The 26,978-nt window shown below is 43.2% G+C and overlaps 2 protein-coding genes across 2 annotated transcripts; one reads left to right on the forward strand and one right to left on the reverse strand.

Moving 5' to 3' along the window:
- Window positions 1–994: 994 nt before the first annotated feature.
- On the reverse strand, window positions 995–2,767 carry RPS23 (ribosomal protein S23). The gene is made up of 4 exons (XM_086771281.1): window positions 2,749–2,767; window positions 2,336–2,495; window positions 1,458–1,578; window positions 995–1,195 (listed from the first exon to the last, which is right to left on the reverse strand). The coding sequence occupies exons 1-4, from the start codon at window positions 2,750–2,752 to the stop codon at window positions 1,049–1,051; spliced, it is 432 nt and encodes a 143-aa protein (XP_086627407.1). The 5' UTR covers window positions 2,753–2,767; the 3' UTR covers window positions 995–1,048.
- Window positions 2,768–10,199: 7,432 nt separating this feature from the next.
- LOC104475302 (V-type proton ATPase subunit S1-like protein) lies at window positions 10,200–24,936 on the forward strand. The gene is made up of 7 exons (XM_086771110.1): window positions 10,200–10,351; window positions 15,773–15,813; window positions 16,621–16,682; window positions 18,415–18,656; window positions 22,584–22,634; window positions 23,402–23,645; window positions 24,634–24,936. Exons 1-7 carry the CDS (start codon window positions 10,257–10,259, stop codon window positions 24,934–24,936), a joined length of 1,038 nt encoding a protein of 345 aa, XP_086627236.1. The 5' UTR covers window positions 10,200–10,256.
- The last annotated feature ends 2,042 nt before the right edge of the window (window positions 24,937–26,978 follow it).

Raw genomic sequence — 26,978 nt, forward strand, 5'->3', positions numbered from 1 at the left:
GGATGAGGGGTAATGGTTTTAAAGTAGGAGGTAAATTCAAACCAGATATAAGGAAAAGGTTTTTTTATGATAAGAGTGGTGAGGCACTGGCACAGGATGCCCAGAGAGGTGGTGTAAGCCCCATCCCTGGAAACGTTCAAGGCCAGGCTGGATGAGGCTCTGAGCATCCTGATCTGGTGGGGGATGTCCCTGCTCCTTGCAGGGGGGTTGGACTGGATGGGCTTTAAAGATCCCTTCCAACCCAAATCATTCTGTGATTCAGGCTGTGACACCAAAGCAACAGTTAGCCCATTTTCACTTTTGGAGCACACAATACACGTCAGTAGTACTGGACCACGTCTGCTCTCCTCCTCTGTGCTCATGGAGGACTCCAGCCCTCCTAAACTACGTAGGCGACAGAGCAAACACACGACCTTTCCCTTCTGCAACACAGCCTACTTCCTTAGGTCAGAGACCCAATTAAATTGTGTTAGTGTCGTACTTGGACCCAAGCCTCAAAATCTCCACTGTTCTGCGCAACTGACAGAACAGCCCAGAGACTACTGCATGGGGCTTTTCATGACAGCTTTCAGGAGGAAGGGTTTATGAGGGGACAAAGGCCTCAGAGAGCTTGATCAGTCCACCCTGACAGCAGGACAGTCACTTGTCTCGTTATTAAGCTCCAGAAGCCTTCATGAAGGCACTGGCAATCAGAGATGGTCCACAAAGCACTGAACCACCCTTTAATTCTACGAAGTAAACCTCTGAAGTTCCCAGCAGACAGCTCCGTCGCTCCTCACAACACAGAAGGCAGATCTGGAAGGGCAGCACTTCTCAGGCTCACCTGCTAGTTACAAAGATGCTCCGTCCCTCTCCTGTCATTCAACAGCAAAGCGTTTCCTACAGAAGGAAAAGCCAGCTGCCAGCAACAAAAAGACAGCGTGCCCTAACGCCTCTCACGTACGTCGCTTACAGATACACATTAAAAAATCATGGCCCTTAAACAACAAGCACAGAAGTTTTTTCCAATCAAAAATTTTATTGATATTCCTGGCAAATTAATATAAATTTATGATCTTGGTCTCTCCTTCTTGCCCTTGTACAAGGCCAACAGAGAAACGTTGGCTACTTTGACAACCTTGAAGCGAACTCCAGGAATGTCGCCAACAGCGTGACCCTTGCGACCGAACCCAGCAACCAGAACCTCATCGTTCTCCTGCAATGAAAGACGCAGTTACAAAGCTATGAACACTCAACCTGCACACACTAGTCTAGAGTGTGGCTCAAGTTTTAAAAAGGGTAGAAATACTGAAGGTTATTGATAAAGACATTAATAAACGATTTATCCCCTTCAGTGAAGAAAGGACACATAAGCTTTAGGATGGTGCAGAATGCCATGAACCATCCCCTAAATCCATCAATTATGTGTTTCTTTACTTTGATGTACAATCCTTTATAAATCACTTTTGCAAAATTACCTCAATGAAGTTCAAGCAGCCATCATTGGGAACAAAAGCCGTTATTTTTTTGCCGTTCTTGATCAGCTGGACCCTAACACATTTCCTGATGGCAGAGTTGGGCTGTTTAGCTTCTACTCCACTAAAAAGGAAGCACATGGAAATTAATTAGCAGAAGTTAGTTTGATGAACTCATTACACCAACAAAAACTACTGTATGGGTTCGTACTAAGTGCAAATTGTATCTGTACATCAAAAACTATTAGTTATCAATTCACAGCTACTCAATATATAAAAGCCCAGTTCCTAAGCTGAGCGAAAACTGATAATCACCTACAGACATGTACTAATTCAGGAAATGAACATCTGGAGGGGGGCAAGGAAGAGAAACACCACGGAGCCCTGGCAGTGTCCCAATGAAGCTTATACATTAAGAAAAGGGCGAAAAAAAAAAAAAAAAGGTCAGAAAACAGGTAGATGGGATACTTGACACAAGGCACACTCACAAAATTCTCCCCTTGCCCCAAATCCTAAACGAAGTGATATTTTTATTCTTTGGCTTCTAAATAAGCAGAATTTTTCAAGTGACACGTGCATGAGAAAAAAATGGCTTTCAGCACAGCAGCTTGGAAAAATAAACCACGTTTCCTATCAAGCGCATCAAAACTAACAGAAATGCAGCACGTTACAGGTAGCAAAATCTCTCACATTTAGAAAATCAAACAGCTTAGCGGTGCTTTATTCCTCAGCTCCCCTCTGCAAGGCCTCCTCTTCCGGGGCCCTTTGCAGGGCAGCCGGATGCCCCACGCCGCGCACGCCATGAGTGCTACCCCACCACCCTCCCAGGCTTCTCCCCCCCACCCCAGGTCAGCGGCATCGCTCGGCCCAGCTCTACCCACACTTTCTCCAGGACGATGCCCTTGGCGTGGGAGGCGCCGCCGAAGGGGTTGGCCTTCAGCGCCGTGCCCAGGTGGGCCTTCTTGTACTGCTTGTCGTGCCACTTCTGGTCACGGCGGTGGCTGCGGAGTTTCCGAGCGGTGCGGAGCCCTCTGCACTTCCCTGCGGAACGAAGGCGGAGAGGGATCAAAGGATGAGAAGCATGAGAAGGCCGCCCCCCCGGCCCAGGCCCGGCCGCGATGCGGTGGGTAATGGCGGCGGCGCCGCTACCGCCCGCGCCGCGAAGGCCCAGAGCCGGCGGCGGGCTGACGGGGCAGGGAGGGGAGAGCGCCCCGGGACCCTCCAAGGTGCCCTCGCCGCCTCAGCCCCGGCGCCCGGCCCGGCCCGGCCCAGCCCAGCCCGCCGCGGCCCTCACCCATCCTTCCGCGGTGGCTGCCGAGCGCGAAAGAAGGAGCCCCGCCCGCTGCGCGCCGCCTATCCCCGGCCGCCAGGCCCCGCCGCGGGCTGCCCGCGCCGCGCCTGACTCAAACTGCCGCCCGGCACCGGCTGGGGCGACCCGGCCTCGGTGGGGCGGGCGAACGGGGTGGGGGCGTCGGTAACCGGTTTTTGGGGGTTTAATCCGGTTTATCCGGGAGTTACCGGCCTGGGCAGGGAGGAGACCGTGCGGGGAGCGCAGGGTGTCGCTGCCTGCCGCCTTCCCGAGGCGAGGCAGCGCAAGGTGGCTTCGGCTTCTGTGAGGAAAGGGAAGGAGCGAGGAGGTGCGAAAGGCGGTGGAGTTCGGGCCGCGTTCACCAAATGGCGGCTGGGCGGCCTCTCCGTGCAGCGCTGGCGCTGCTTGCAGTGCTTTCCGTGGTTAAGAAAGACCAAGGGTGACCCCTGCACTTGGAACGGGCGCGGAGCGGTCTTAAAAGCGAGGGGGGCACGGCAGCATCGCCCCTGTGAAAGCAGAAATCTCATGTGTGGTGTGTTCAGGAGGAGAACACCAGGGAGCTCTGATGGTAGCAGCCAGGGCTTGTTACTTCCAGGTTGTGACTTGCTTACCCACATTGTCCCTGTCTTCCAGTGGATCCACACTCTTAACAGAAACAAGTGTTTTCCAGTTTTGAAAGCTATGTTTAGTCCATACTGCTGAACTCTATCAATCTGCACATGCCAACTGCACAGCTGCCTTATTCAAGCAATGCACTCCCTAACAGAAAAAGTGATGGACGTTCATGTCCCTTTTTGGGATTGCCATGTAACTAGATCTAAATGTTTCTTCATTAACACAACCTGTGTTCACAACTTAAATAGAAGAAACATGCTTTGTTTATGCAGGGTTGTTTTAACACTCCATCTGGAAAGAATAATCAAAAAACATTAACTAAATAATAAAAAAAAATCCCATCGAAAAGACAACAGAAAAAAAACCGGAAAGCCCAGCAACAGTTTCAGGAGCAAACAGATTACTATTACAAAAAGTATCTCTTTAGAAGATGCAATTCCAATGTAAAGAATGCAATTGCTGTTTGGTAATTCTAAGAATAGGGAAGTTAATCTTGTAAAAATGCTACAGCCTTGCTTTACAATCTTAAGAATACTTAAATAATACTTAAAAGCTGACTAGGAAGGAAATTGATGCAAAAATGAAATGAATATACTGAAAAAAAAAGGCATTTGTAGCACAAATGCTCAGTAAGACATTAAGATCTAGGAAAGATGGTTTGAGATGATGCTACTGTAGGTTATGCTGTTTCTTTTTAACACGCAGCAGATATGTTTGTATGTACAAACCATTTATTATGGGACAGAAAGGCATAAAAGAATTAGCAAATTAAAATGTTTATTAGTAATCTAGCTTGCACAAAAGGAACTTGTGATCTTGGTCTCTCCTTCTTGCAGTTCCACAAGGCCAACAGAGAAATGGTGGCTACTTTGCCAGCCTTGAACTCTGTGAATGTCACCCACAGGGTGACCCTTTCGACCAAAATCAGCAAACAGAATTTTGTCATTTTCCTAGAATTTAGATGTAACCAGACTGGTAAAAACAACTGTATGATTTAATTGAAGTAATGAGTAAGAATAAAGTCAAGTAAGGCTGATAGCTGAGACTTGCTGTGGTAAATTTACATGCATATGTGCTGTGAAGTAGCTGCACCCTTGGTCTGTTGAAGTAGCCTCAAGTCGGAAAGTGCGAGCTTGATGATTTCAGTCTGTGTTTCCTAATCGACGGAACAGAGTGTAGGATGAGTACCATTACTATTTCTGAGCCCTTACTCTGTGACAGTTAACTTTATCGGTTTTGGATGCGGGTTATTTAGCTTGATGAAGTTCAGGCAACCACCATTGGCAGCAAGAGCTGTTATTTTCCTGCCACTCTGGATCAGCTGGATGCTAACACCTTGCCAGATGGCAGAGTTGAGCTGTTTCGCTTCTGCAGGTCAGTTTAACAGAGGAGCAAACAGGGCACGGGGCAGCAGTTTCTTCGCATGAGGCAGACCCACAGTCAGTCCCTACCAGCACCCCAATACTCAACGTGCCAGGCATGGATGCGTGCCTGACCCCGACGGTCCTGGCTGCAGGTGCCCTGCTGCGATTTGCAGAGCTGTGCTTGCAAAGGTGACCACGAGACCCTGCTCTCATGGGGTCTGTCCTCTCCCTGGCTGAGTGTTTTTGCAGTGAAATACCCCAAATTAGTAACTCTGCTGGAAACAGCTGCCTGGGAGGACTGTGGGCAGCTGGGTGGAAACAGGTTGTTTTCTTTGGAGAATGCCAGCACTGTTACATAAGTGCTTCTAAAATTAAATGTTTCAGTTGGCCGAGCAGATAAATCCACCCAAAATCCCACAATTTATCTTAAAACTCCCAGTATAATCTGATCTCCAGTGTTCCCCGTGAAATCTGATTTCCGATATCCTGCAGAGCTCTAAAACGAAAGCCTCGACTGGAGGGGGTCAGGGGCCGACCTCTCTGCAGCTGGCTGGTCCTTTGCTCCCCCATGCTTGTGCCCTGCGTCCCCACCATCCTGGAGGGTGGCGCTGCCATTTTGGAGCCCTTTTGGCCCCCTCTAAGGTGCAATCTGCTGTGTCTGCAAACGACCACTTCCGTCCCTCTACAGTTTCCCTAGGGCAGCTCCATCTGCAAGTGTGGGTAACGCTTTCAGTGTTTCCTCATACGCCTCTTCCAGAAGGGAGAACAACAAAAAAGGAAATTGAAGGAAAAATGGAGGGAGAGTTATGGCTTTGACTGCCATGTCTGGTGCCTCAGAACCTGGGGGTTTCTCTCACTTCACAGCAAATACGTTACAAAAAACTGATGGGTGTAAGCAAACCAGCCAGCCCTTCTGGGTGTTGCAGTTACATTCTCCGGGTGAGCGGAGATATGTAAGTGTTGGAACCTACTTTCACAGTGTAATGAAGACTGAGCCTTTTTGTGGGGATTTTTTTTGTGTGTGTGTGGTTTTTGGTTTTTTTTTTCCTCCCCTGAAGGGAAGCCAAGAATCAGAAGCTTCGTTCTTGATCCAGTCTCTGTCCAGACCAGGTGTGTTGGGGCCTGGAGTCTGTGTGGAGATTTCTCAAGATAGGCTGACATCCTTTGGGGTAGTTAGGAAGGGTGCAAGGAGTAGAAGGGAGGCAGGAAAGAGTCGAAGTTATAAGAGGATTAATTTTTGCATCATCCCAGCCTGCATGGTGGAGATGAAGGCTGAAGGGCCTACAGGCAAATTAGTTGAAGATTTTGTTGGAACTGAGACAAGCTTTTTCTATATATTAAGGCCCATTTTCTGTCCATGCTTCTGTTGCATTGTTGGTGCATTGTGAATATATCTGAATTGGAGGAACAATGTATGTCTCAAAGTAAAAAAATAGTAGATCTATATTAAGTGGTAGTACCTTATGCAGTGTCTGATACCTCATTGTTTGGTTGAGACTTGTTATTTTATAAAGCTGCTCAGTTCATGGTGACCTGATAGGTTGTCTGAAGGTAACTACAAACTGTGTTGAAAATAGATTGTGCTGTTGTCTGCCTGAGGAGATGCTAGCCAAAGAGATAAATTATCCATGTTTAAAGTTTCATTCATTGCATGCAAACTCTGTGTGTGTATAATTATTGCAGCATCAGGGAGAACAGCTGTTGTTGCAGGGTCTCCTTCAACATTTATGTAATTGTCCTGTTTGACAGGGGGTTTGCTGGGCTGTGGTGACCCATCTGGGAATGTGTTAGATGCCAGCAATATCGACTGGCTAACCTATCAGTCTCTGATTGTTTGCATTACAAGCCTTGCAAAACAGTAAATCCTTATGTTGAATATAATTCCCAGCTGCTTTCTTAACTACCTTTTCTGTGAGGAGTATAAAAAAAACCCGGCAGTGTTTAAAGTACAGTAGGATCTGCTGTGCCTTCTCCCTGGTGGTGGAAATATTTGAACTGCCATGATACTAAGTGAAAAACAACTTCAGTAGTACCTGCTTTTTCATCAAAGGACAAATTTGCAGCCCTGAAGAGAAGGTCGTGGGAGTGCTGGTGGATGAGAAGCTCAACATGAGCCAGCAATGCGCCCTTGCAGCCCAGAAGGCCAACCGCATCCTGAGCTGCATCAAGAGGAGCGTGGCCAGCAGGTCGAGGGAGGTGATTCTCCCCCTCTACTCTGCCCTGGTGAGACCCCACCTGGAGTACTGTGTCCAGTTCTGGAGCTCCCAATATAAGAAGGACATGGACCAGTTGGAGAGGGTCCAGAGGAGGCCACGAAGATGATGAGAGGGCTGGAGCACCTCTCCTATGAGGACAGGCTGAGAGAGCTGGGGCTGTTCAGCCTGGAGAAGAGGAGGCTCTGGGGAGACCTGATAGCGGTCTTCCAGTCCCTCAAGGGGGCCTACAGGAAAGATGGGGAGAAGCTGTTCAGTAGGGCCTGTTGCAATAGGACGAGGGGTAATGCTTTTAAAATAGAGGGAGGGAGATTCAGACTGGACATAAGGAAGAAATTTTTTACAATGCGAGTTGTAGAACACTGGCACAGGTTGCCCAGAGAGGTGGTGGAAGCCCCATCCCTGGAAACGTTCAAGGCCAGGCTGGATGAGGCTCTGAGCAACCTGATCTAGTTGAGGATGTCCCTGCTCCTTGCAGGGGGGTTGGACTAGATGACCTTTGAAGGTCCTTTCCAACTCCAACCATTCTGATTCTATGATAAAGAGTAAGCACAAGTAAAAACTTACTGCCAGAGGGGCAAAAAAGGATGATGAACAACAGTTTAATGCTCGTATTTGGAATATTGGCCACTTTTAGCCCACCATAGCCCATCTTACAGGATGTAAACGAAACTTACTGACTTCCCATTGACTGGCAGGAGGTTCATCAGGTGCCTTTGTGGAGTTAACTATGACCTCGTGTGGGCTTGCCCATGATCCTCTGTTCACTCTTTGTCCACTATGCATTTATGTAATTGAAGCATGTGGCCAAGAAAGTTTATTTGGTTGATTTGAAGCTAAAATGGGCAAATGTGCGACAGCAATTTGTCAACTGAATCACAAGGGCTCATCTAATGATGCCCTTGTCAGGACTGCTTCATGTAAGGCTTCATTCAAGTTTTCTTCTTGAACTCAGTAATGCAGAGATGGTGGTTTTGTAATAATTCTTCACCAGAATGAAGGAAATGCTTGGGATGACTTCTTTGCTTTCAGTGGATCTCGTTTCTTTTTAGATACCACATAAGTCTGTTTATGTTTGAACCTCATAAAGAAGCAACATTTTTAAAGAACAATATCAAATATTTAGTGTTATTGTTGTTATTATTATTAGCAAATGTCAAGAGGTAAGGAAATACTTTTCTTCATGCTCTTCTTTTACCATGATTTCAGATGATGACTGCTGTTAGTGAATTACTATCAGCACACGTAGTATTAGCTTGTAGTGAGGAAGTCAGTATACGTTCACTGGTTTGCACTGGTTTGACCTGTGTTAGCGGTTTGGCGTTACGTGTTTTCTTGGTTTCCTGCAAAACCCCCTTTGTTTCTGAGCAAATTGGCATATACTTTTCCCCTCTTTGACTGTGCGAAGCGGTGTTCTAGGAAGGCAGGTTCTCTCTAGAAATCGACAGCACCGTGCAAACACATGGGCTGGAAGTGCAATTAAAGATACATTCTGCTGTCAAAAAATGGACTATAGGACATTATCTTGGATTCAGCCTGTACTGACTTTAGCTGTGGCCTGCCACGTGTTGTTTATTTGACTTTCTCTCACTTTCTCTGCCTTCAGAGTAAACATTATTTGTTCGTTTGTGCCATAGTGTTTCTATCTCAGCGTTTTTATTGCTTAGTGTTTGCTCCCATGCTGATGAAGAACACTTAGAAATTAGCAGCACATGAATGAAATCCCAAGGCACCATCAGAAAGCCTCTCTGTGCTTTTCCCCCCACTTATTTAGGACGCACTATGGGTCAGGTGTACCGAAATGTTTAACAGGTCAGTGATGTTAGTGACTTCACAGTTTTAGAAAAGTGTGTGACACTTGTGCCTCTTCCCAGGGCTGCCTAAAATTTTCGGCTGAGCCATCTCTCTATTGGTGTAATTATTCTAAATTTAGCATCATACATTTCTGGTACTTCACAGAAAATTTAGAGATTATTTTCAACTGGTACTTGTTTATCACTGTGCTCCCTTATCTCATTTTTCAAGCTGGGATTCTCATGTAAGTATCTGTATTCCTCCTTAAATTGGATACAAGCAGTCCTACCGAGGACAAGCTGTTGAGAGATTTTTAAGATTAGCGAATACTCTCTGTATCACTGAAGGGAAAAAGAATTAAGATGGTAAATCCTTTTTAATAGTTAGGATGCTAAAGCCCCTATCTTTATCTTATGTCAGGAATGCGACTGACAGGAGCTCTTAATCGGTGAGGTAGGGATTACTGTGTGATCACATCAGCAGGTGGCTGATGTTAGCTGCCGAGGAAGAAAGCAGTGGGTGTGTGGCGAGTGTGTGTACATGGGTAGGTGTTGTTCACATTTCCTGGTCCTGTGCAGGCACTTTGAATGCCAGCTACAGTTAGTGAGCAGCATGTGTAGAGTGCACGTGGGTTTGAGGATTCGGCTCATGTGCTTTACCCACTTCTCTGCCATCACGAGCACAGCTGATGTATATTCTGCGAAGGCTGTTGAGGACAGAGGGTCTGCAGAAGAGGTACTGGTGTCTGTGACCCACGTATCTTTTGAGACTGACTCATCCCAGAACTAACCTGCCATACTCATGGTGATGTATATGCGCTTTGGTGTCTCGGTCTGATACTCCAGAAACAGAGGCTCACAATTCTGTGGGCATTTAACAACTGTGGTTTGAGTTACCTTTAAGTATAAAAGCAATTGAGCCAGAAAGCTGGACACGCACAAACTGAATTAATGCTGAAGGAAGGAAACCACTTCCAAATATTTAACTTCTAAACTTGCGATGTCTGCTTTCACAACTGTGAAATGGGGATAATACTATCGCTCTGAAGGTATTATAGTACCTCAAAATACATGTAATTCTTTCTCTGATTATCATATGGAAGGAGAAATTTCAGAGCTGTTTGGAAACGGCACCTTCACCTTTCTTTAAGGTTAGGATTGAGTACAGAGAAGAAGTGTGATTTTAGAGCCTGGAGAGACCATCTGATTTTATTTCTTCTTTTCCTTAGCAAACAGCTCACATCCTGGTACGATTTCCCCAGAACATGTAATCTTTAATTCACGAGGAAGCTAGACCGTGCCAGTGGTAGACGTCTGCCGTCAGAATGAATCTGAGCACACGAAGAATTTCTCCTGTGGGTACCGGTGCGGTGATGGAGTGGCAAATTCCAACCCCGATTGGCTGGATCTGCTGCTCGTCAGGCTGCCAGCCTCAGCGCGGATGCCCGGCTGCCCGCTGGACCAGAGGAGCAGATGTGCTGGGTGTGGAGGGACTGGCTCTCTTCTCAATGGAAAGAAACGCTGCTGTTAGGTTCCTACTGCTTTTTTTGTCTGTGGGATTCGCAGTGTCTGTGGAGCAAATGATTGCGGCAGCGGGTGGCAGGTCAGTAATTGAGTGTGTGTCCACAAAGTCTGTTGGTGGAGTTGAGTGCATGTTTTAAATGTTGTAATTTGGTCATTTGTACCGTGTGGAAGTGGATTTGATCACCGTTTAGCATGTTGGACATGGTTTCAATTGTCTTTTCAGGTTTGAAAAAACCTGGAGCTAATACATTATTATCTACTATGAATTATTTTGAAGCCTACACTGCATCAAAAATGTAACTTTAGAACAGTTTTATAAACACTACTAGAAACTATTTAAAAATGAATGTTTTCTGGGCATCTGTCTTAGATTTCATTACATTTTAATGACTCTCATGCTGACTTTGCCCGGTCTGTGTAAAAATGGACTTATAAATAGAATAACAGCAAAGGTGTGAAAACCACTCCAAGAAACATAGGTGCTAAAATATTTTACTTGTGTAGAATGAATATTTGAAGCATGAATTCTGTATTGCAAAGAAGAATTAAACTTACAAAATGACTAGATATTTGGATTTATCATTGTTTATAGAGCTATTTCGGTCTCTAAAAAAATGTAAATAGGAAGCCCAAATCATAGCAGGGGCAGAGAGGACTTTTTAGAGCCAAGCATTACAAAAGTGAAAACAGCCTAAACTGTGTTAGTTGCTTCATGGCTCAAAGTCACTAATAACACACAGATCAAATATGCTGATGAAGATCACAGTTGGCAGTAAAATCTGTGCATTTAAGGCAAGAAGGACATCTGGTGATTTGCTTAAGCTTGTATTAAGAGATCTGGTAGTCAGTTACTGATAAATACTACAATATGTTTTCATTTAAATAGCTTACTTGCTGTTCTCCTCTGCCAGTTCTCAGATTTGTTAGTGTCTTCTTAGTATAATTGCACTTTTTTTGCAATCAGATAAAAAATTTGAGAGAGACCAAGCAGTGGAGCATTACATGAACTTTATTACAGTCGATTTTAAGAAATGAAGTTGTGATCCTGCTGCCAGTAAATTTAATGGTGATTTTGCCTTTGCATTCAGTGGAGGTAGAATCGTGCCTGCATGATATTAATTTGCTAGCAGTTCTATGAGATCAATTTCTTTTTTTTATATCAGAAATGGAAGCTTGAGTATCTTGTAATTCTAGTCCAGTTCTCATCCATTAAAGGGCAGATCAAACCCCAGTACTCAGTAGATTGTAAAAAATAATTATGTAAATCTGCCTTTATGTGAAATCACACGAGGCTACCAAAATATGACACAGAATACTTAAAACTGGTAAACTTGTAAGAGTCATGGACTTTGTAGGTATTTCTTAAAGACAGAACTTAAATATATACTTTTAAAATTTAATAACATTTTTACTTGGATGTTTCTTAGAAGGAATTAGCATTTGCCCTGAATCTCAGCTCCTAGACTTACGTGTCTATAATTTTAATAGCTTCATTGAAATTACTTATGACCAGTGTCCCTAGGTCTATAACCAGTTCATCGCTACCAGGCACTCAGCGTGTTTAAAGGTTCACATGTTATTTTCCAATTAAATACTTCATAAATTAATTGAAACTAGTTCAGCAGCCAGTGAGATAGTTTGCAGCTGGACAATTATCATTAGAGTGATAATTCTGAAGTATTCCAAATAAATACTGCATTAGAGTACATTTTGCCGTCTGATGCAGTGTGTCAGAGCAGCCATACAAAGAGAAAAAGACAGTGTGAGTATGGCTTCCTTTAACCTGAAGGCAGGAAAGCTGTCTATGGCCTCCACAGTCTATCACTGTTGAGTGCCAGGCTTATTCACGTGGCTTCTTTGGATGGACAAAAGACCACTCACGTGAAAGTCTTCAAGGGCTGCAGTCTAGATGAACTTTTTCAGGTGAACAAGCCAGACTTGGTTATCTTATGTAGATGGATAATGTCATCTGATAAGAGGGAATTTACACTTCTTTATACTTATAATCTTATTTAATTGGGTTTTACACAGTGATTAGTCATCCTAGTGCTTTGTATTAGGGCTAATCCAATTTCATGTGGGTTCCTGACATACTTGATATGGTAAATTCACCATGCAACATACATGTCTGGGTGTATCTGGGCTAGTTATTTAGAAATTGGTAAGGAAAAATATTAGTCATCAAAACATCCCATGTGTGCAACTGAATTTGAAATTTTAGGGTAGAGTGGCTGAAAAGATGATGAGTTTAAGTTTAGTCTCTAATTCAGTGTGCTATGAATGATTTGCTGTCACTGATTTGCAGGTCTAGCCACTGTTTGCTGGTAGTTTTGCAGGCAGGGGAGATGTTGTCCCTGGTGCTAGCTAGTTTCCTATCTCTTATACATATACTTAACATTTTTTATGTGAAAAAGGGAATACATATTTTTAATGTGTTGTTATTTTGCTTCTATCTTCTTACAATAATTTTGTTCTATAAAACATGCTCCAGCTGAGGGCAAAAGGGCCCTGCTGCCGTAGATCACCTGTGAATTCCCCAGCTCGCCTTTTGATTCGAAAGGCTGCTGCTGATTTCACAGCAGGATGGCTATTGAAGACTGCCCGTTCCTGTCACGGATCACTCACTTGTGTGACACCTCAGAGTTATGAGTGTCAAACGCAGCTGACAGACCTGATAGCATCAACATCAACTCGTGCTTGCTCAGAAGCAATAGTGGTGGTTCCCGGGTTGCTCTCTCGACTGCCTTCCTCATGAAAGCATGAATATTTCATTAGCTGTGCACATCCATCTATATTTGAGTGTCTTCATGCTGAGAGCAGAAACTCAACATTTATTCTGGAGTGGCATGGCTGAGCATTGTTGTGGTTCTACATGTGATACAGGGGAGCCAAACTGCATCGTCACGAGCTCCCGTGGGCTGCGTGGAGGCCTGTTCTGCTCAGGGCTATGAGCTTTTAATTATGTATGTATGTATGTATGTATGTATGTATGTATGTATGTATGTATGTAGAGAGGAGCTAGAAGTATAACTAAGCATAGCTAAATATTTATAGGTATAACTAAAGTTAGTGTAACTAGGTAATTTACATTAATTTCCTTACGGTGTATCTCATTTTTGTAGCTATTATCATGAAAAATGCCCCAGAATTGCCTTTTCCAGCCTGAAGGCACAATCTGTCATGAAGGAAGACTAGAAAAGAAAAATAAGGCAGCATGAAATCACAAACCCCGTGTTCCAAGTCATTAAACACAACCTAAGGGAGAGTTTTACCTGAGGAAGAAAACAAGGTTTGGTCCAGTTTAGCTGTGTCTTCTGTTACCTGTCTGTCAAAATGAGGGTTATTTCCACCCATCTCTGAAGGCTGCTCGCTGTTGGCGCGAGACCTTTGGGCAGCTTGGAGACCTCAGCCCAGCACTAACCCTGGCACTCAAAGTGGGACCCACTCTGAAAGCGTACAGCCTCCTTGAAGTCACTGCGATTTAACAGCGACAAGTGAGGAGAAAGTTGGACTCCCTATATATAAGTAAAAGTGCCAGGTTAATTTTAAGCAGTGTGATCTACATTGAACTTTTTTGAACATAAGAACTTTCTAAGGTTCTTTCAGCTCAGCTCACAGTCACTGCTGCGGTTCTGCAGAGCCTGGCTGTCTTTTTATGCTGTATTATGTTTTCTCTGGAGACTGGCTTCTGTGTTATCGCCCTGATTGCTGAAGGGACCGAGCAGCCTGCTGCGATGGTCTGGGGCAGAACTGCTCATCAAATCTAGTGTTCGGCAACAAAGCGACAAGCTGGAATACAGACTCCGCTTCGCTTTTGTCTGTTTTGCCGTCTGGGTTTGAGGAGTTTGCAAGGGGACACAACCGATCTATTTGTGGCAGCAGAGAATATGCCTGTGAAAGGACATTCTTGCTGGAGAGACACTGATCAGAAGACAGAGCCCGCTGACCTCCTGAACCATGAGTGTAAACAAGAAGTTGCATGTGAAATCTGGGCTTTGCTGAAGCTGGTGACATTGCCATGGGATTCAGGCAAGCCAGGTTCAGTGTGATCAAACCTCCTGACTGCCAGAGCCACCTGGGCATGGCAGCAAGCAGGGCAGGCTCTAAGCCATCCCATGTTTCTCCTTCAGTGGCATTACGTTGTTCAGACTCATTTATCTGTTGTTCAGGCAGTAAGAAAGAAGGCAAGAAAAGAAGATGGAAGTGTGTTTCCATGTGAAGTGACTGTGAGACAGGTCTGGCACCACTATTAGTGGAAACCAGGACAAGCTGAAGAAGTGGGCCCATGTGAACCTCATGACATTCAACAAGGCCAAGTGCAAGGTCCTGCATGTGGGTAACGGCAACCCCTGGTGTCAATATAGGCTGGGGGATGAAGGGACCAGGTTGGATGGGGCTCTGAGCAACCTGATCTTGTTGAAGATGTCCCTGCGTCTTGGGGTGAGGGAGGATACTTAAAGGTCCCTTCCAAACCAAACCATTCTATGATACCATGATTGCTTGTCACCTGGAAGACACTGTACGGGCAGAAGTAGGGCAGGGTGTGCAGGGTCTCTGTGGGACAATGCTCAGCCATGAGTGTGGGAGGGCCAGTGTGTTCACCTGCTAGGGAACACCGACGGCAGACTTAAGAAGTGGACATGTGTCATCAGATCAGTAGATCAATCCACTGTATGGGGCTGCGGGTCCCAAGGAAGCTGCCGTGTGTGGAGGGAGCAGGAAGGTGTTCCTGTGACTCGAGGAGTGGAGTCTGGACCTAAGGGAGAGCCTGGTGTCTCGGACTTTGTTTGATCTTGTAGGTCTTTTGATGATGTATGTGAATCTACTGGGCTTGACTCTCTAGTGCAGGAAAGAAGATCATACTTGCACCAGCAGAAGACTCATCCCTAAATTATACCAAAGAAGAAAATCAAAGGCTGAAAATGTCGTGAGCCTGGTTGTTGTCACTTGAGATGTGCTTCACTTGCTCCCAGTCTTGCAGCTGACTTCCGTGGGATTTGGGATTGCTTGGAACTGTTCAAGAGCTGTCTTTAGATGGCTGCAAATCTGGGCTTCAGGATACTAGCCCAGTGCATTTACCGTATCCTGGAGGAATTCAACATGTTGCTTCTGATCCTCACAGGGAACTGAGGATGGAACAGTGCTGTCCTTGTGTTCCCCTGCTCATGGGCTGGAACTGGTTCGGTCTCTACCCCAAAGCTGATGTCCCATGGAGAGGGACAAGAGAGGTAATGAAGCCTTTAGTCAATATGGTAAGGATATGAGAAGGCCTGGCGGGGCTGTTCCACCTGAGGGATCTCTGAAAATGAGGGATTTTTAGCCTGAGTACACTGGCTTTGGGATGAACTTGCCCCATTCCTGTGACATTAACCAGCCAAGGTACTGAGTTTGTTTTGAGTGTTTTATTGAATGATGCAGAAGCAGGAGCTCTCACCAGTAAACTTGCTGCAGAATTTAAATTCAGATGCTGTACAGTAAATATTTTTCTCCTCTCTTCTAGTTCACGTGTGTTTTCAGACCAAGATTCTCTGCAAAGAAATGGTAAGGCTTTTTTTTTTTTTTTTTTTGTTTCCCCAGGGCGCTGAATGCCTGGATACTGGCTCTGTTAGTGTGGCTGTAAAAGATGGTCTTTCCCAGATGTTGCTTCTATTGGCGTTAGTGACTCTTCTGTGAAACACGTCGTTAAAGCAAATCCTTCTTTAAAAAGTACTCTTTAAAGGATTTGCCTAGTTAAAATTATCATTTACTGACTGACTCTGAAATACAGTGAGAACGTGGAAGAAAGATGTATTTTTTTTTTAAACGGAAATGAAAACAGAGTTAAATGTTAGAAGGATGGTGCTGTGAGAGTGTCCATGAAATGATCTGTCACCTGTAAAACTTCACTCTCCTGGCAAGCAGTCAGGAGAGTTATTTGTCACAGCTTCCAGTCTCTGGCCAGTGCAGGGAAAGAAATTCCCACCCAGTTACATGCCTTTGCCATGCAATTCAGCACACACCCTTTGACAACAGAGTTTGCTGTGTAAGGAAAGAAGAAGCTTTTGTTATATGCGTTTGGCATGAATCAATACATCTAGGCTGAATCCTGTCATTTTTGGGAACTGGAGTTCTTCCCAGAAAGGGTGGCAAGATGTTAAATGAAAAGAAGCGGAAACTTGTACAAATGAGGTAAACTAGAAGACGAATGTATTGAAGGCAGTGTTTGCACCAAGCCAAATATTTTCCGAAACAAAGTCAAATATTCTGAAAGACACATTAATTATTGTTTGTATAAGAATGTGCGCGATTACACTTTTATAAATGATTGGATGTTTTCTTTGTAGGCTAGTAACACACTTTGTTCTGCAGGTCGACGTTATGAAGGTGGTGTGAAGCCAAAATCTGATGTAAATCAAGTAGCCATTACACAGGTAATGTTAGAAGGAACTGGAACTGTGAAGTTTTTTCATAGCACATTGAGATCTTTTAATTTGCATTACTGAATTAAATAATATATTGTTTGCAAGAAATAGCCAACAAAACTGTCTGAATCATTGTGATGTGGTACTGATCCACCACCTGCTGTACAGGATACCTTCTGCTTTTCTGAGAAGTGAGGTGAGACTCCAGTTGCCATTGCTGGTGCTGACTGGCAGTGCGTTTGGGCATGGGGTCTTACTGGAATAACCAAATCCTATCATCGATATTCTGTACAATGTCATTTGACTGCTGTGCCCAGTATTTTGCGTGTATTGCTTGGTACTAAAGGAATAGCTGAAGCAAAACTGCTGACAGTTTAAATTTAGTGGGACTTTTTCCTGAGTCCAGCTTGTAGGTCTTGTCAAAAACCGGGCATAAAAGGCTTCCTTATCAAAAGCCCCGCAAATGACGTGATCTAATATGGATAATTGATTAAATCTCTCGTCTTTACTTCTGAGAAAACAGCCTTGCCATGTCATAGTCAATGTTTCTTGCTTGCTGTTGCATCACACTTTCTGACCATGATCTCACCTTATTTTCAGCTTGTTGCTATGAGTACTTACTGATTTTAATCCTAAAGCAGTCTTGTGCCATATGTAAGGTCAAGTATCAAAAGGGGTCTTTCAGGATCTGAGCTGGGAGACGTGATTCGCTAATCTGAACAGTAAAAAAAACCCCACCTCTCTTTAAGCCAAGGCAAAGCTTTGGTGCTTAACCATGTCCTTTCTGGAGCCTGGTAAGGTGCTCTTTATGACTGGGACTCAAAATACCTCTTTTATTTGTACATGCTTTGAATTCACTTAATGATATGACATGCAAAACAGCAATGCAGATATTGTATATGTTATCAGATGCAGATAGGATGTATGTGTAGATGGAAAAGAGCTGGTGTCTGGAAATTTTAGTTTGAAATATGGAAATGAAAGTTAAATTTTGAAGTCCTTTCTAAGCCCTAAGTCACTGTCTCAAATAATGTTGCCTGATAGCCAAATTTTCATTATTTTGCTATGAAGTTGCCTTAGAAGGGATAGTATTTTTCTAATGTCTGCAGATGACGTGGAAGCTGCCATACCCAGGTTTTATTCTTGCAAACAACTTTTTGTAAAGGCAGGGATCCGTACTTAAGCCATCCTGTTTGCAGCTGGCATTTTTCAGATTTTAAAGCCATCAAGAACCAAGCTGTCTGCAGGTAGTTGGTAACTTGGACATTTCTTTCACCTGGACAGCTGCCTAGTGTGCTTTCAGAGTGGTAGGCTCTGTCCTTGGCCCAAGCTGAGTCCCCCTGAGTGTGTTGAAGTAATTCTTACAGGTGTCCCAGAACGTCTTCTACTGGGGTAAGAACCTTATGATTCTAGCTTTGCTTCACCTTTTTTATTGAGCAGCTCTACAGCATGCTGGAGTGAGAAGGGAGCATGCTAAGAATGTGGTTTGCCGCAGTGATGCTACCCTAGTAGAACAAATATAACTTATATTAGCTTTCTGGCCAGCAGTGCTGGAGCTGGAGGTCTGTATGGTGCCATTCCTGTGGTGAGTAGGGGTCTGCTTCCTCAGTTCACTACTGCTGCGGCTGAGAACTAGCTCCGCAGATGATCTCCAGGTGCTGGCCTCATTTATTCTGGTGGGATGGAGAGTAACTCCTGAAATACACATCTTTTGATACTGATCTTTTATGTGGTCTATCAGGTTGTCAGCTACAACTTGAGCAGGAGAGGACAATGGGAAAGAGCATCCTGGAGGCCATACATCCACAGCCATTACAGCCCTCTCAACGTCACAGTTAACGGCATCCCATGCATTCTCTTCTGGGCCAAGAGGATCATGATTAAGTTTGAAAACCACACGCAGCTGGATTTGACAGAGAAGACGTTTGGTGTCCATGCAACAGTGGATCTTGGAGATTCAAACTGCAGTGAAGACAATGCAATGTAAGGTGGCATTCTACTCTGCCAATGGGAGTAGTACCAGATAACACGTCTAGTGAATACATACTGAAGGAAAACAGATTTTGTGTTATGTGGTGTAGAGCCCCAGGGGCAAGCTCCTTCCTGTGACGTCCTGATGTAGCAGGCAGCAGGGCAGCATGGGTTATGTACTTTCAGACCAGTCCTTCATGGGGCACATAGATGTACATAGCTGTCTTCATCTCTTGTGGTGATGTAGTCAATCCTTATGGCCAGCCAGCTTTGCTCTTAGGGCTTGTGAGGTTGAAGCTGTTGATCTCTTTAGTCTCCAACTGTTTTACGTAGCTGCTGGGGAGATTGAATAATGGATCCTGTGCTGAATATGGGGGCTTAGGGGCTGGCTGTGCATGACGACTTATCCCTTCATAGGGTGTGTGCCAGCAATCATGTAAACCATCGGTGCAAGATATATATTTAGAAACAGAGTTAGATAGCCCCAAGTTCCAGGACATGACCTGTGAGTTACTGAAGCTGAAGAGTGAATTCACTACAGGTTTGTGTGTGACCTGAAGAGTCTCTGAAAACCTGAGCTTACATTCCAGTCTGTCATGAATTTTTTCAGCATGAACAGCACTTACCAGCTTTGCTTCTGCTAAACTTGAGTGAGAGCTCTAAATTAACCTAACTGGATCCAAAATCCTCCAATCTCATGGCTATACCAGAAGGGCATGTAGTTTTTTTTTTATTTCCTTGGTCATGTCCTAACTGCTTTTCTCCCTCCATAGTGGCTGTCTTCATGTCTAATACCAGGTTATTGATTCCACTATTGTAGGCAAGAGTCTAAAAATTAGGAGTGGGATACCTAACTGGAGTTGTGCTGAACATCAGCATTGAGTCTACCCTATAAATGATGTTTAGGTCTCTAGTGACACACAACAATAAAAATAACATGACCAAAACTAGCAGTTTCATTTAGCTCCTATACAACATTTCACCTGTACATCTGAAGACATTTCCACAGAAAATAGGTGTTACCTCTTTCTAATTATACATCTGTGAAGGATAACCCAAGGTGCACAGAAATTTTGGTGAGGTTACAAGAAAACTAAAAGCATAATTGAAAAAGAAGCCAGATTTTCTTCCTGTAGTATGATAGGATTCAACAAGGCAGTCTGAATTTTACCTCATCAGCATGTGAATTAATCCAGCGCTGTGTTTTGACAAACAGAGGTAGACAATGGAATAATAATATTTTAAAATAAAAAGTAATAACTTAACAAACATTCCTTCTTCTCTTCTCAGTTTTATTAGTAATGATAGTAACCTAATAGAAAATCCACTCATGCAAAAACAAGGATTTCAAAACATGATGTGTAGTTTTATAGTGGTCGGTAAAGCTTGAAAAATCAGAAAGTGGTGGACTGCAAACTCCTACTGGAGCTGCTGGTTGGAGACTGTTAGATTTGAGCAGGTTACTTTGTCTATCTGTCTGTCACAGGTACCTCTGTAGTCTGGCTACATTAGTGGGTGCTTCGTTCAGTAAATATAGAGTTCTAAGAAATTAGGGCTGTCTTGGCTCTGGCTAGGAGGGAGATAATTCTCTTGTGTTTTGGATTCATGGCTAAAATGGTGTTGATAACACACAATGTTTTGGCTGTTGCTGAGCAGCACTTGCACAGCATCCAGCCCTTCTCTGTCTCTCTGCCCCGCAGCGAGTCAGTTGAGGTTGGCAGGAGGGTGGGAGGGGACGGTGCCTGGACAGCTGACCCGAGTTGGCCAAAGTTGTATTCCCCACCATATAACATCAGGCTCAGCAATAAAAGCTGGGGTACAGGAAGATAGAACACATTATTCATTAAAAAAGCTACAGGAAGGATCAGGAAGCCGAACAACTCTACAGCATACCCTTGACATGCCTTTTATTAGTGTTTCACCATTTCTGAGGTTTAATTTCAAAATTTGAGTCCAGTGCTATCTTATCTGCCATGTCGTCTGGTCTTTCTCTTTGTTACTCCTGTAGTTTTCTGAGTAGCCTCGAGCTAGGGACACAGCTGCTGAAGGCAGGTAGGACCTTGATGCTTAGTTTGAAGCTGAGGCTGGCATGTTTTTGCTGAGGTCAAGAGACATACTGTGACTACGAAGCATTTTGTCCTCTTTTTCTGTGGAGAGAGAGAGAGAGGAAAATGCTGCCTGTTCCCAGTGGTTTTGCTTTCTTGCATGTTCTGTACTTTGCTTATTTCGGGGTACATTAAGAAATACTGCTCCCACTGACTCCTGCTCTTTCAATGTGCTCCAGAATCCTAACCCAGAAAGGACTTTCTTATTCTGAGTTCTCGCTTGGAGGGAATTGTCAGGACATTTGACAGATTGCATGAACAGATCTGTGGCATCTCTGCTAGATGCCACATATCAAGTCATTAGAAACTGTGTTTCACGTATCCGTTCATTCATTGCCACTGACAGCATCTAGGTATGAGTCAGGATTAGAGTCAGCATAATTGCCAAATATGAGCCTTGGGTAGATTTTTGGTCAACCTGTATTTGTCTGTAGCATAGAAGAAAGGGAAATACTGGCTTCAGTGTTGATCTGTAATCTCAGGTTTAAGGACTGATCTGAATTATGCCAGTTGGTGGCTAAGTGCTACATGATGCATTGCCTGGTTCTTCTTACCTCAGAAAAGTCCCTTAAGCTTCTCCCTTCTCCAGCCCTCTTTGTTAAGGCAATACTCTGTTGTGGCTTTAGGCCAGCTTTCAGGCTGGTTTATACTGTGTAATCAATGCAAAGTAGCTGGAACCAGAAAAAAAAATGTACACCAAACACACATGCATTTCCTACATTAATATAATAATCCAGCCTGCGGGGGTTTTTTATACACCAACTTCTGGATCAGGTCGCTGAGTTGAATGCCATGTTTGCCTGTGTCTGATCCTCAACTGTCTATGATTTCCCTTTGTAATAAAACAAGGGATAGTGTAGATTCCATGTCCTGGCTTATTGGACCAGTGGTAGTCAAAGTACAAGAAAAAGTCTAGATCTCATATGAAACCATAGGACTTGCTGGTTTTTTAAATTCTCTTTGGCTTTAGAGTCGTAGAATCACAGAATAGTTAGGATTGGAAGGACCTTTAAAGGTCATCTAGTCCAGTCCCCCTGAAGGTTCAGAAGTTTGGAAATCTCTCAGATGCTGCATGGTTTTGCCATGTTTTGTCTCTAAGGTAGTCTGAAAATGTTATGTCAACACTGAGAATCTATTATGCAGGTTTTAAGAGGCAAAATATTATTGTTAAGCCAAAAAAAAAAGTGTGCCACTCAATCGGGCAGTGCTACAACGCGTTAATTCTGGAGATGGTAGATGTGTGTAGGGTGTGCATTAGTTTACAATTCACCTGCTAGGGCCTTTCACTTTAGTAAACTTCAGGTGCCCATGCTCACCATAGATAAGCTTTGTAGAGCTACCTCGCAGTCGGTGAATTTGTACAGTTCTAATGATGCAGGTGTGGGGAATTTGAACTCAGATGTCATCTGCATTTGTTATGCTCAAGTGTCTAAAAAGATGACAACACTGTGGCTGTTTACACTTTCTAATGACACACAGACGTGATTCATGACTAAGATACTCTGACTTGAGAAGGAGAACACAGATCATGTTAACCTAATTGTCAGCCGAAGTTGGAAGCAGTGGAACTGAAGTGTGTTGAAAGTTGAGCATGCAGTTCTCTTCTTTCTGGGTAGCCTAGGCGTTGTTCAAATTAACAGCTGAACTAGTGAATTTCACTGGAGGAAGATTAAATCCTTTCAGGTTTGTTGTTTGTTTTTTTTTTCTGCTGCCTTCAAAGGTATACTGAGCAAAAGGCTCCATGTATAACTGTGCTTAATCCGTTGTGCTGCTTTTTTCTCTTAAAATTTCTGAAGTTTTTGTTTGGCCTGATATCACTTGCTTTTTGACCTAGGCTTTCTCTGAAGTTTGGTGACATTGGCAATCTAAAGGGACTTGTCATTAGGTAAGTTTATGTGATTAAAAAATATTAGATATTTAAAGAAAACGTAAAGATGATAAAGAAAATATTACATGTTAATATGCGGTGTTATACAGTCGTTTGTGAAATTTGTTTGGGGAGAATTTATGTAAGCAAAAATAATGTGGTAGAACTGTTGATTTTATAATCAAGACACCTGCCTTTAATAGGTCTGTCATTTTACAAACAAGGTCTGCATTGTTCTATTAAGGCATTTCTTCTTTGTTGAATTTTCTATTCACAAGAAAAGCTCAAGTCATCTTTTTGTAATAGAATCTTCCCATGTCTGAGATTTTTTGCTAAACCTTGCTAATTAGCTACATTTTTGTCTGGGAATTTTGCCACGAGGACTGATAGTGCAGGTTGTTCAGGCAACAGACTGTAACCTACTTTATGTTTGCTTCTTGGCAATCAAAAAAAGCAACATTTCTTGATAAATACTTTTCCATATCTGGGTTGGATGTACAATACTAATGTTGCATATAGATTTTTCTCAGTCATTTAGGAAAAATCCCTTACATTTCCTCTCACTGTGTGGGAGAGCAGCAAACTCCTTGAGCTGCAACAATGAAGAAACTCAGATGACTTTCCAGACTCAATAGAAGGAGCTAGAGCTCAAGCTATCGTAAATGGGTGAAACTCTGGTAATAGCAGCGTGTCTTCTAAGATTGTTCAACATGTGAATTTAATAGTTACAACTCTTACTTAGACCTGTTTTCTTACTCATCTTTCTTCCCATACAATATTTTCAGATTCTTACTAACAACCAGCTATTACCAGCTCTCTGTTCAGAACTGGTTCAGTTTACACAGGCTGCAACTTCTTTACAACCACTCCATACAAGCAACGTTCAATGCAACCAGAATATATGCACCGGCAAGCTACTCCTACCACTGTGAGCATGTGAGCAGCTTGCAGAGATATGATGCACTTCTCATACCCAGCTCGGCAAATGATCTTTCAAAGCTTTGGGAAGTCACTTTTATCGATTTCCAGGTAATGTCATGGAGTTAAGCCAAATGGATCCTGTAGGTAGACTGATGGGAACTTTTGCACTTCACTGCCAAGAAAGTATAGTGGCCTTCCATGTACAGTTTACAAGTTCTCTGTGGAACTTGAAATAGAAATTGAATAGAAATGAAATAATTATACTTACCTTCCTGTCAAAGAAAATGAAGGGGTATATAGATTTTCTGTAGGCTCTTGCTTGGGTTTCCCTTTACTGTGTGGAATTTAACTTTCAGTGATACTTGTCTCTGAGCTGGGCTTTTAAACTTGGTGTCAGTAACAGCATCAGACACCAAGTATGGGATTCATCTCACTTAACTTTTGATGCCTAATAATTTTAACCTTGTACCCTGGTTGTAGTCACCCCAGCCTGCCTCTAAAGCCAGTGGATAATTCCTCTGAAGCATCTTAAATCCTTATTTTAGGATAAGATTAACCGTCTTCTGAAAGTGTCTATTTTTCTGCATTTGGCAATAAGGAAGCCTAAGATGACTGGACTAGGATGTCTTGCTTTTAGGTACCTAAGTCATAGGGGATGAACAGCTGAAAAAGAGGACTGGGGGGAAAGTTGATCCCCCTTTTCTCACTGTGTGATATGCAGTTTGAAACAGAGACTCTGGAGGTTCCTAACAAATGATACTGGAAATGTACCACTAACTTGAAAAGTACCACACTTACAATTAAATATGACTGGACTATCAACTGTCAAGAGGATCATAGAAGATTTTCTTTAAAACACAACTGCAAATCCTTTGGGCAGCAGGGTGAAGGGGATTAGAATAACTGGCAGTTTCTAGAAGACCGACCTGGGTAAACTCTGAGCATTAACTCCAGCTAGTACTGATAGATACGATTTTGCAATAAGCAGATATTAATTAAAAAATTCTTGCTGGCATCAGGAGAAAATTCGTGACGTTGTTTATAACCAAGACAGCAAATACTTTATTTAATATGATCCCTTTTATTCTCTTTGTAGATTCAAGGTTTTAACATTCCAGAAGGACATTTTGCCTATGCAAAAGACTGTGCATCGTTTTTCTCTCCAGCAATACTTATGGGATTGGTTATGTCGCTGATTCTGCTGCTGGTTCTTGCCTATGCTCTTCATATGTTGATCCACCTGAAATCTCTTGACAGGCACTATGAAAGCAAAGCTGCTTCTGCCTATTTTGCACAGATGAAAGACAATGACATGGGGGATGAGAAAGAGCCACTGAGAAGCAGTGGAAATGAGTCCTATGAACTTAGAAACCAACAGTTCTGTAAAATCTATATTTAGCAGTGTGCATCTGTCTCAGTGAAAGAAGTGGTGTTTTCTTCTGCTGGCACTGTTTTATGTAGTTTGTGCAGATCAGATTTTTTACCAGCTGATGAAAGGAAAAGTAGATAACAGACTGTTGAGCCGGTATACTGTCTGTTATTTATTGATAACGATCTCAAGGATGCCTTGAGAAACAAGATGAGAGAACAAGGATTCTCCTGTGAATGAGAGATTTCATGTGCTGGGAGTTTATCCCTCTAGTACAAGAACAAAATGTGTATTTTTTCAGGTAGCTTACCGAGTCCTGAAGAAAGAATCAGTAATGGAGCCTTTGAAATTAAATAAAGATACAAAAATCTGCAAAATAAAAAATCTCTTTGCTTATTCTTTCAGAAGGTAAGATTTTCCTGGTTTTGTATTTGCTTCATTCACCCTGCTCTGTGTCCTGACAAAATAGCATCCATTCCTTTCTCAGTATATATTTTCCTTTTGTTTTCCAAATTACACCCCTCCTCTTTGTCCTCATAAACCCATTTTCGTCCTTTGGAGTCTTCATATAAGCTCTGTATTATCCACTACACTGGTGAAACAGTGATGGCTCTGGTACAGCGGCATCTTGATACTTTTCTCTGTCTAAGCTGGAAGCTTACTGTAAGGATCTACTGAGAGAACAGTAGACATCTGGTCAAAGGCTTACCCTTAACTTCCCGGCTCAGCTCCATGCCAAAAGACAGATTATGAGTATTATACTCTGTAATTCTAGGTTAATTTCTTTTCTATCAAATCCCATCAGTCTCCCTTGTAAATTTTGCCTGAATTGAGCTAGCCAGTGCTATTATTGAAAAAATATATAAACAAAGTGGTGGAAAATTCCCAGCAGTGAAAAGGATACTGTGATTTAATTTTCACTCCTCCTTCTGAGCATTTAAGATATTGTCTTCCCACTCATCCTTTCTTCTATTAGAGTCAAGGTTTGGGAACTCTAGCCTATAATTTGTTCCTCATTTCTAGCAAGGAGTACTAATAGTAATGTAATAACTGTAGTGCTTTTAGGTCACAAGTAATACAAACCACAGCATGTTAGAAAATCTTCTGCAAAAAAAGATTTAGTAAACAAATGCCTTTTAAAAATTTTAGATAATAGGTCTAATTAGTTTTTTTTGTGGTCTTTGTAAACTATACTGCAGGTCTTTAAATACTTTGAGGAGTGTCCAGAGATCTCCTGTTTATTAGCACAGATGAGATGCAGACTAGATGTGGAGTCCAAAGCAGACAGTTGATTTAGGAAGCCGCTCAGAGGAAAAAAAAAACAACCCATCTTTGAAGTGTAACCAGACAAAAAAGGCAAGTTTTTGGGGACTTGGCAAGACTACTTGTGGCCAGTTACTGCCAAACTTTATCTGTTTCATGAAGGAAGCAAGCAAAAACATGAGTGTCTGGGAACTGAGTGAGGGTAAAATGAGAAGGTGCAAATAAAAACCACAGTATTCTATGGTGAAGCACTTGCCGGCTTGGTCCCCTCTGCTTACACACAGCGATGACAGATGTAGGCTGACGACAATGTCAGAAGGAGATGAGGATGCCAGTGCTAAATAAGTGATGTTCCTCAGAGTCTGGAGAGCAGTGCTGTTGTGCCTGGGGTTTGCTTGCCTGTCAGGCATTGAAAGCCTGACACTAATCCATCATTCGCTGATGTAAAATACCCACTCTGCAGAGCTGTGCGTGGTGGCTTTGGGCATGGCGGCGCGCTCCAGACCTGATGTTCTCTGAGGTGTAATTGCACAGACCTCATTTAACCTTCTGGTTAGCATCTGATGAAGCTGTCAGTGTAATTGTTACCTATAATTTTCTTGTAAATTTTAAATAGGCAATATTAGGACCGTTGCAGTAAGAGGTTCTTATGAGACTGATAAATTGGAAATATGGGAGCTTCCCTCTAATCGCATCCCTCACTCCTCGTGTCATTCTAAACTTCCTTCCCCAGCTGTTTCCCAGCCCATATATGTTCCCTTCACCTTACCTTGGTTTGAGAGTGAGGTGATATCTACTGGCTTTATGCT

The sequence above is a fragment of the Chlamydotis macqueenii genome, chromosome Z (genome assembly GCF_036417535.1).
Source record: "Chlamydotis macqueenii isolate bChlMac1 chromosome Z, bChlMac1.mat, whole genome shotgun sequence".
Lineage (NCBI taxonomy): Eukaryota > Metazoa > Chordata > Aves > Otidiformes > Otididae > Chlamydotis > Chlamydotis macqueenii.

Bases quoted from the DNA above. Each gene is read 5' to 3' on its own strand.
- LOC104475302 (XM_086771110.1), top strand. From the start codon at position 10,257: ATGGAAAGAAACGCTGCTGTTAGGTTCCTACTGCTTTTTTTGTCTGTG. The intron at 16,683-18,414 runs GTAATGTTAGAA...GTGGTCTATCAG, and splicing joins ATCAAGTAGCCATTACACAG to GTTGTCAGCTACAACTTGAG. The intron at 22,635-23,401 runs GTAAGTTTATGT...CAATATTTTCAG, and splicing joins CTAAAGGGACTTGTCATTAG to ATTCTTACTAACAACCAGCT.
- RPS23 (XM_086771281.1), bottom strand. The intron at 1,579-2,335 runs GTGGGTAGAGCT...CTTCCTTTTTAG, and splicing joins GGCATCGTCCTGGAGAAAGT to TGGAGTAGAAGCTAAACAGC. The intron at 1,196-1,457 runs GTAATTTTGCAA...CTTTCATTGCAG, and splicing joins GCTGCTTGAACTTCATTGAG to GAGAACGATGAGGTTCTGGT.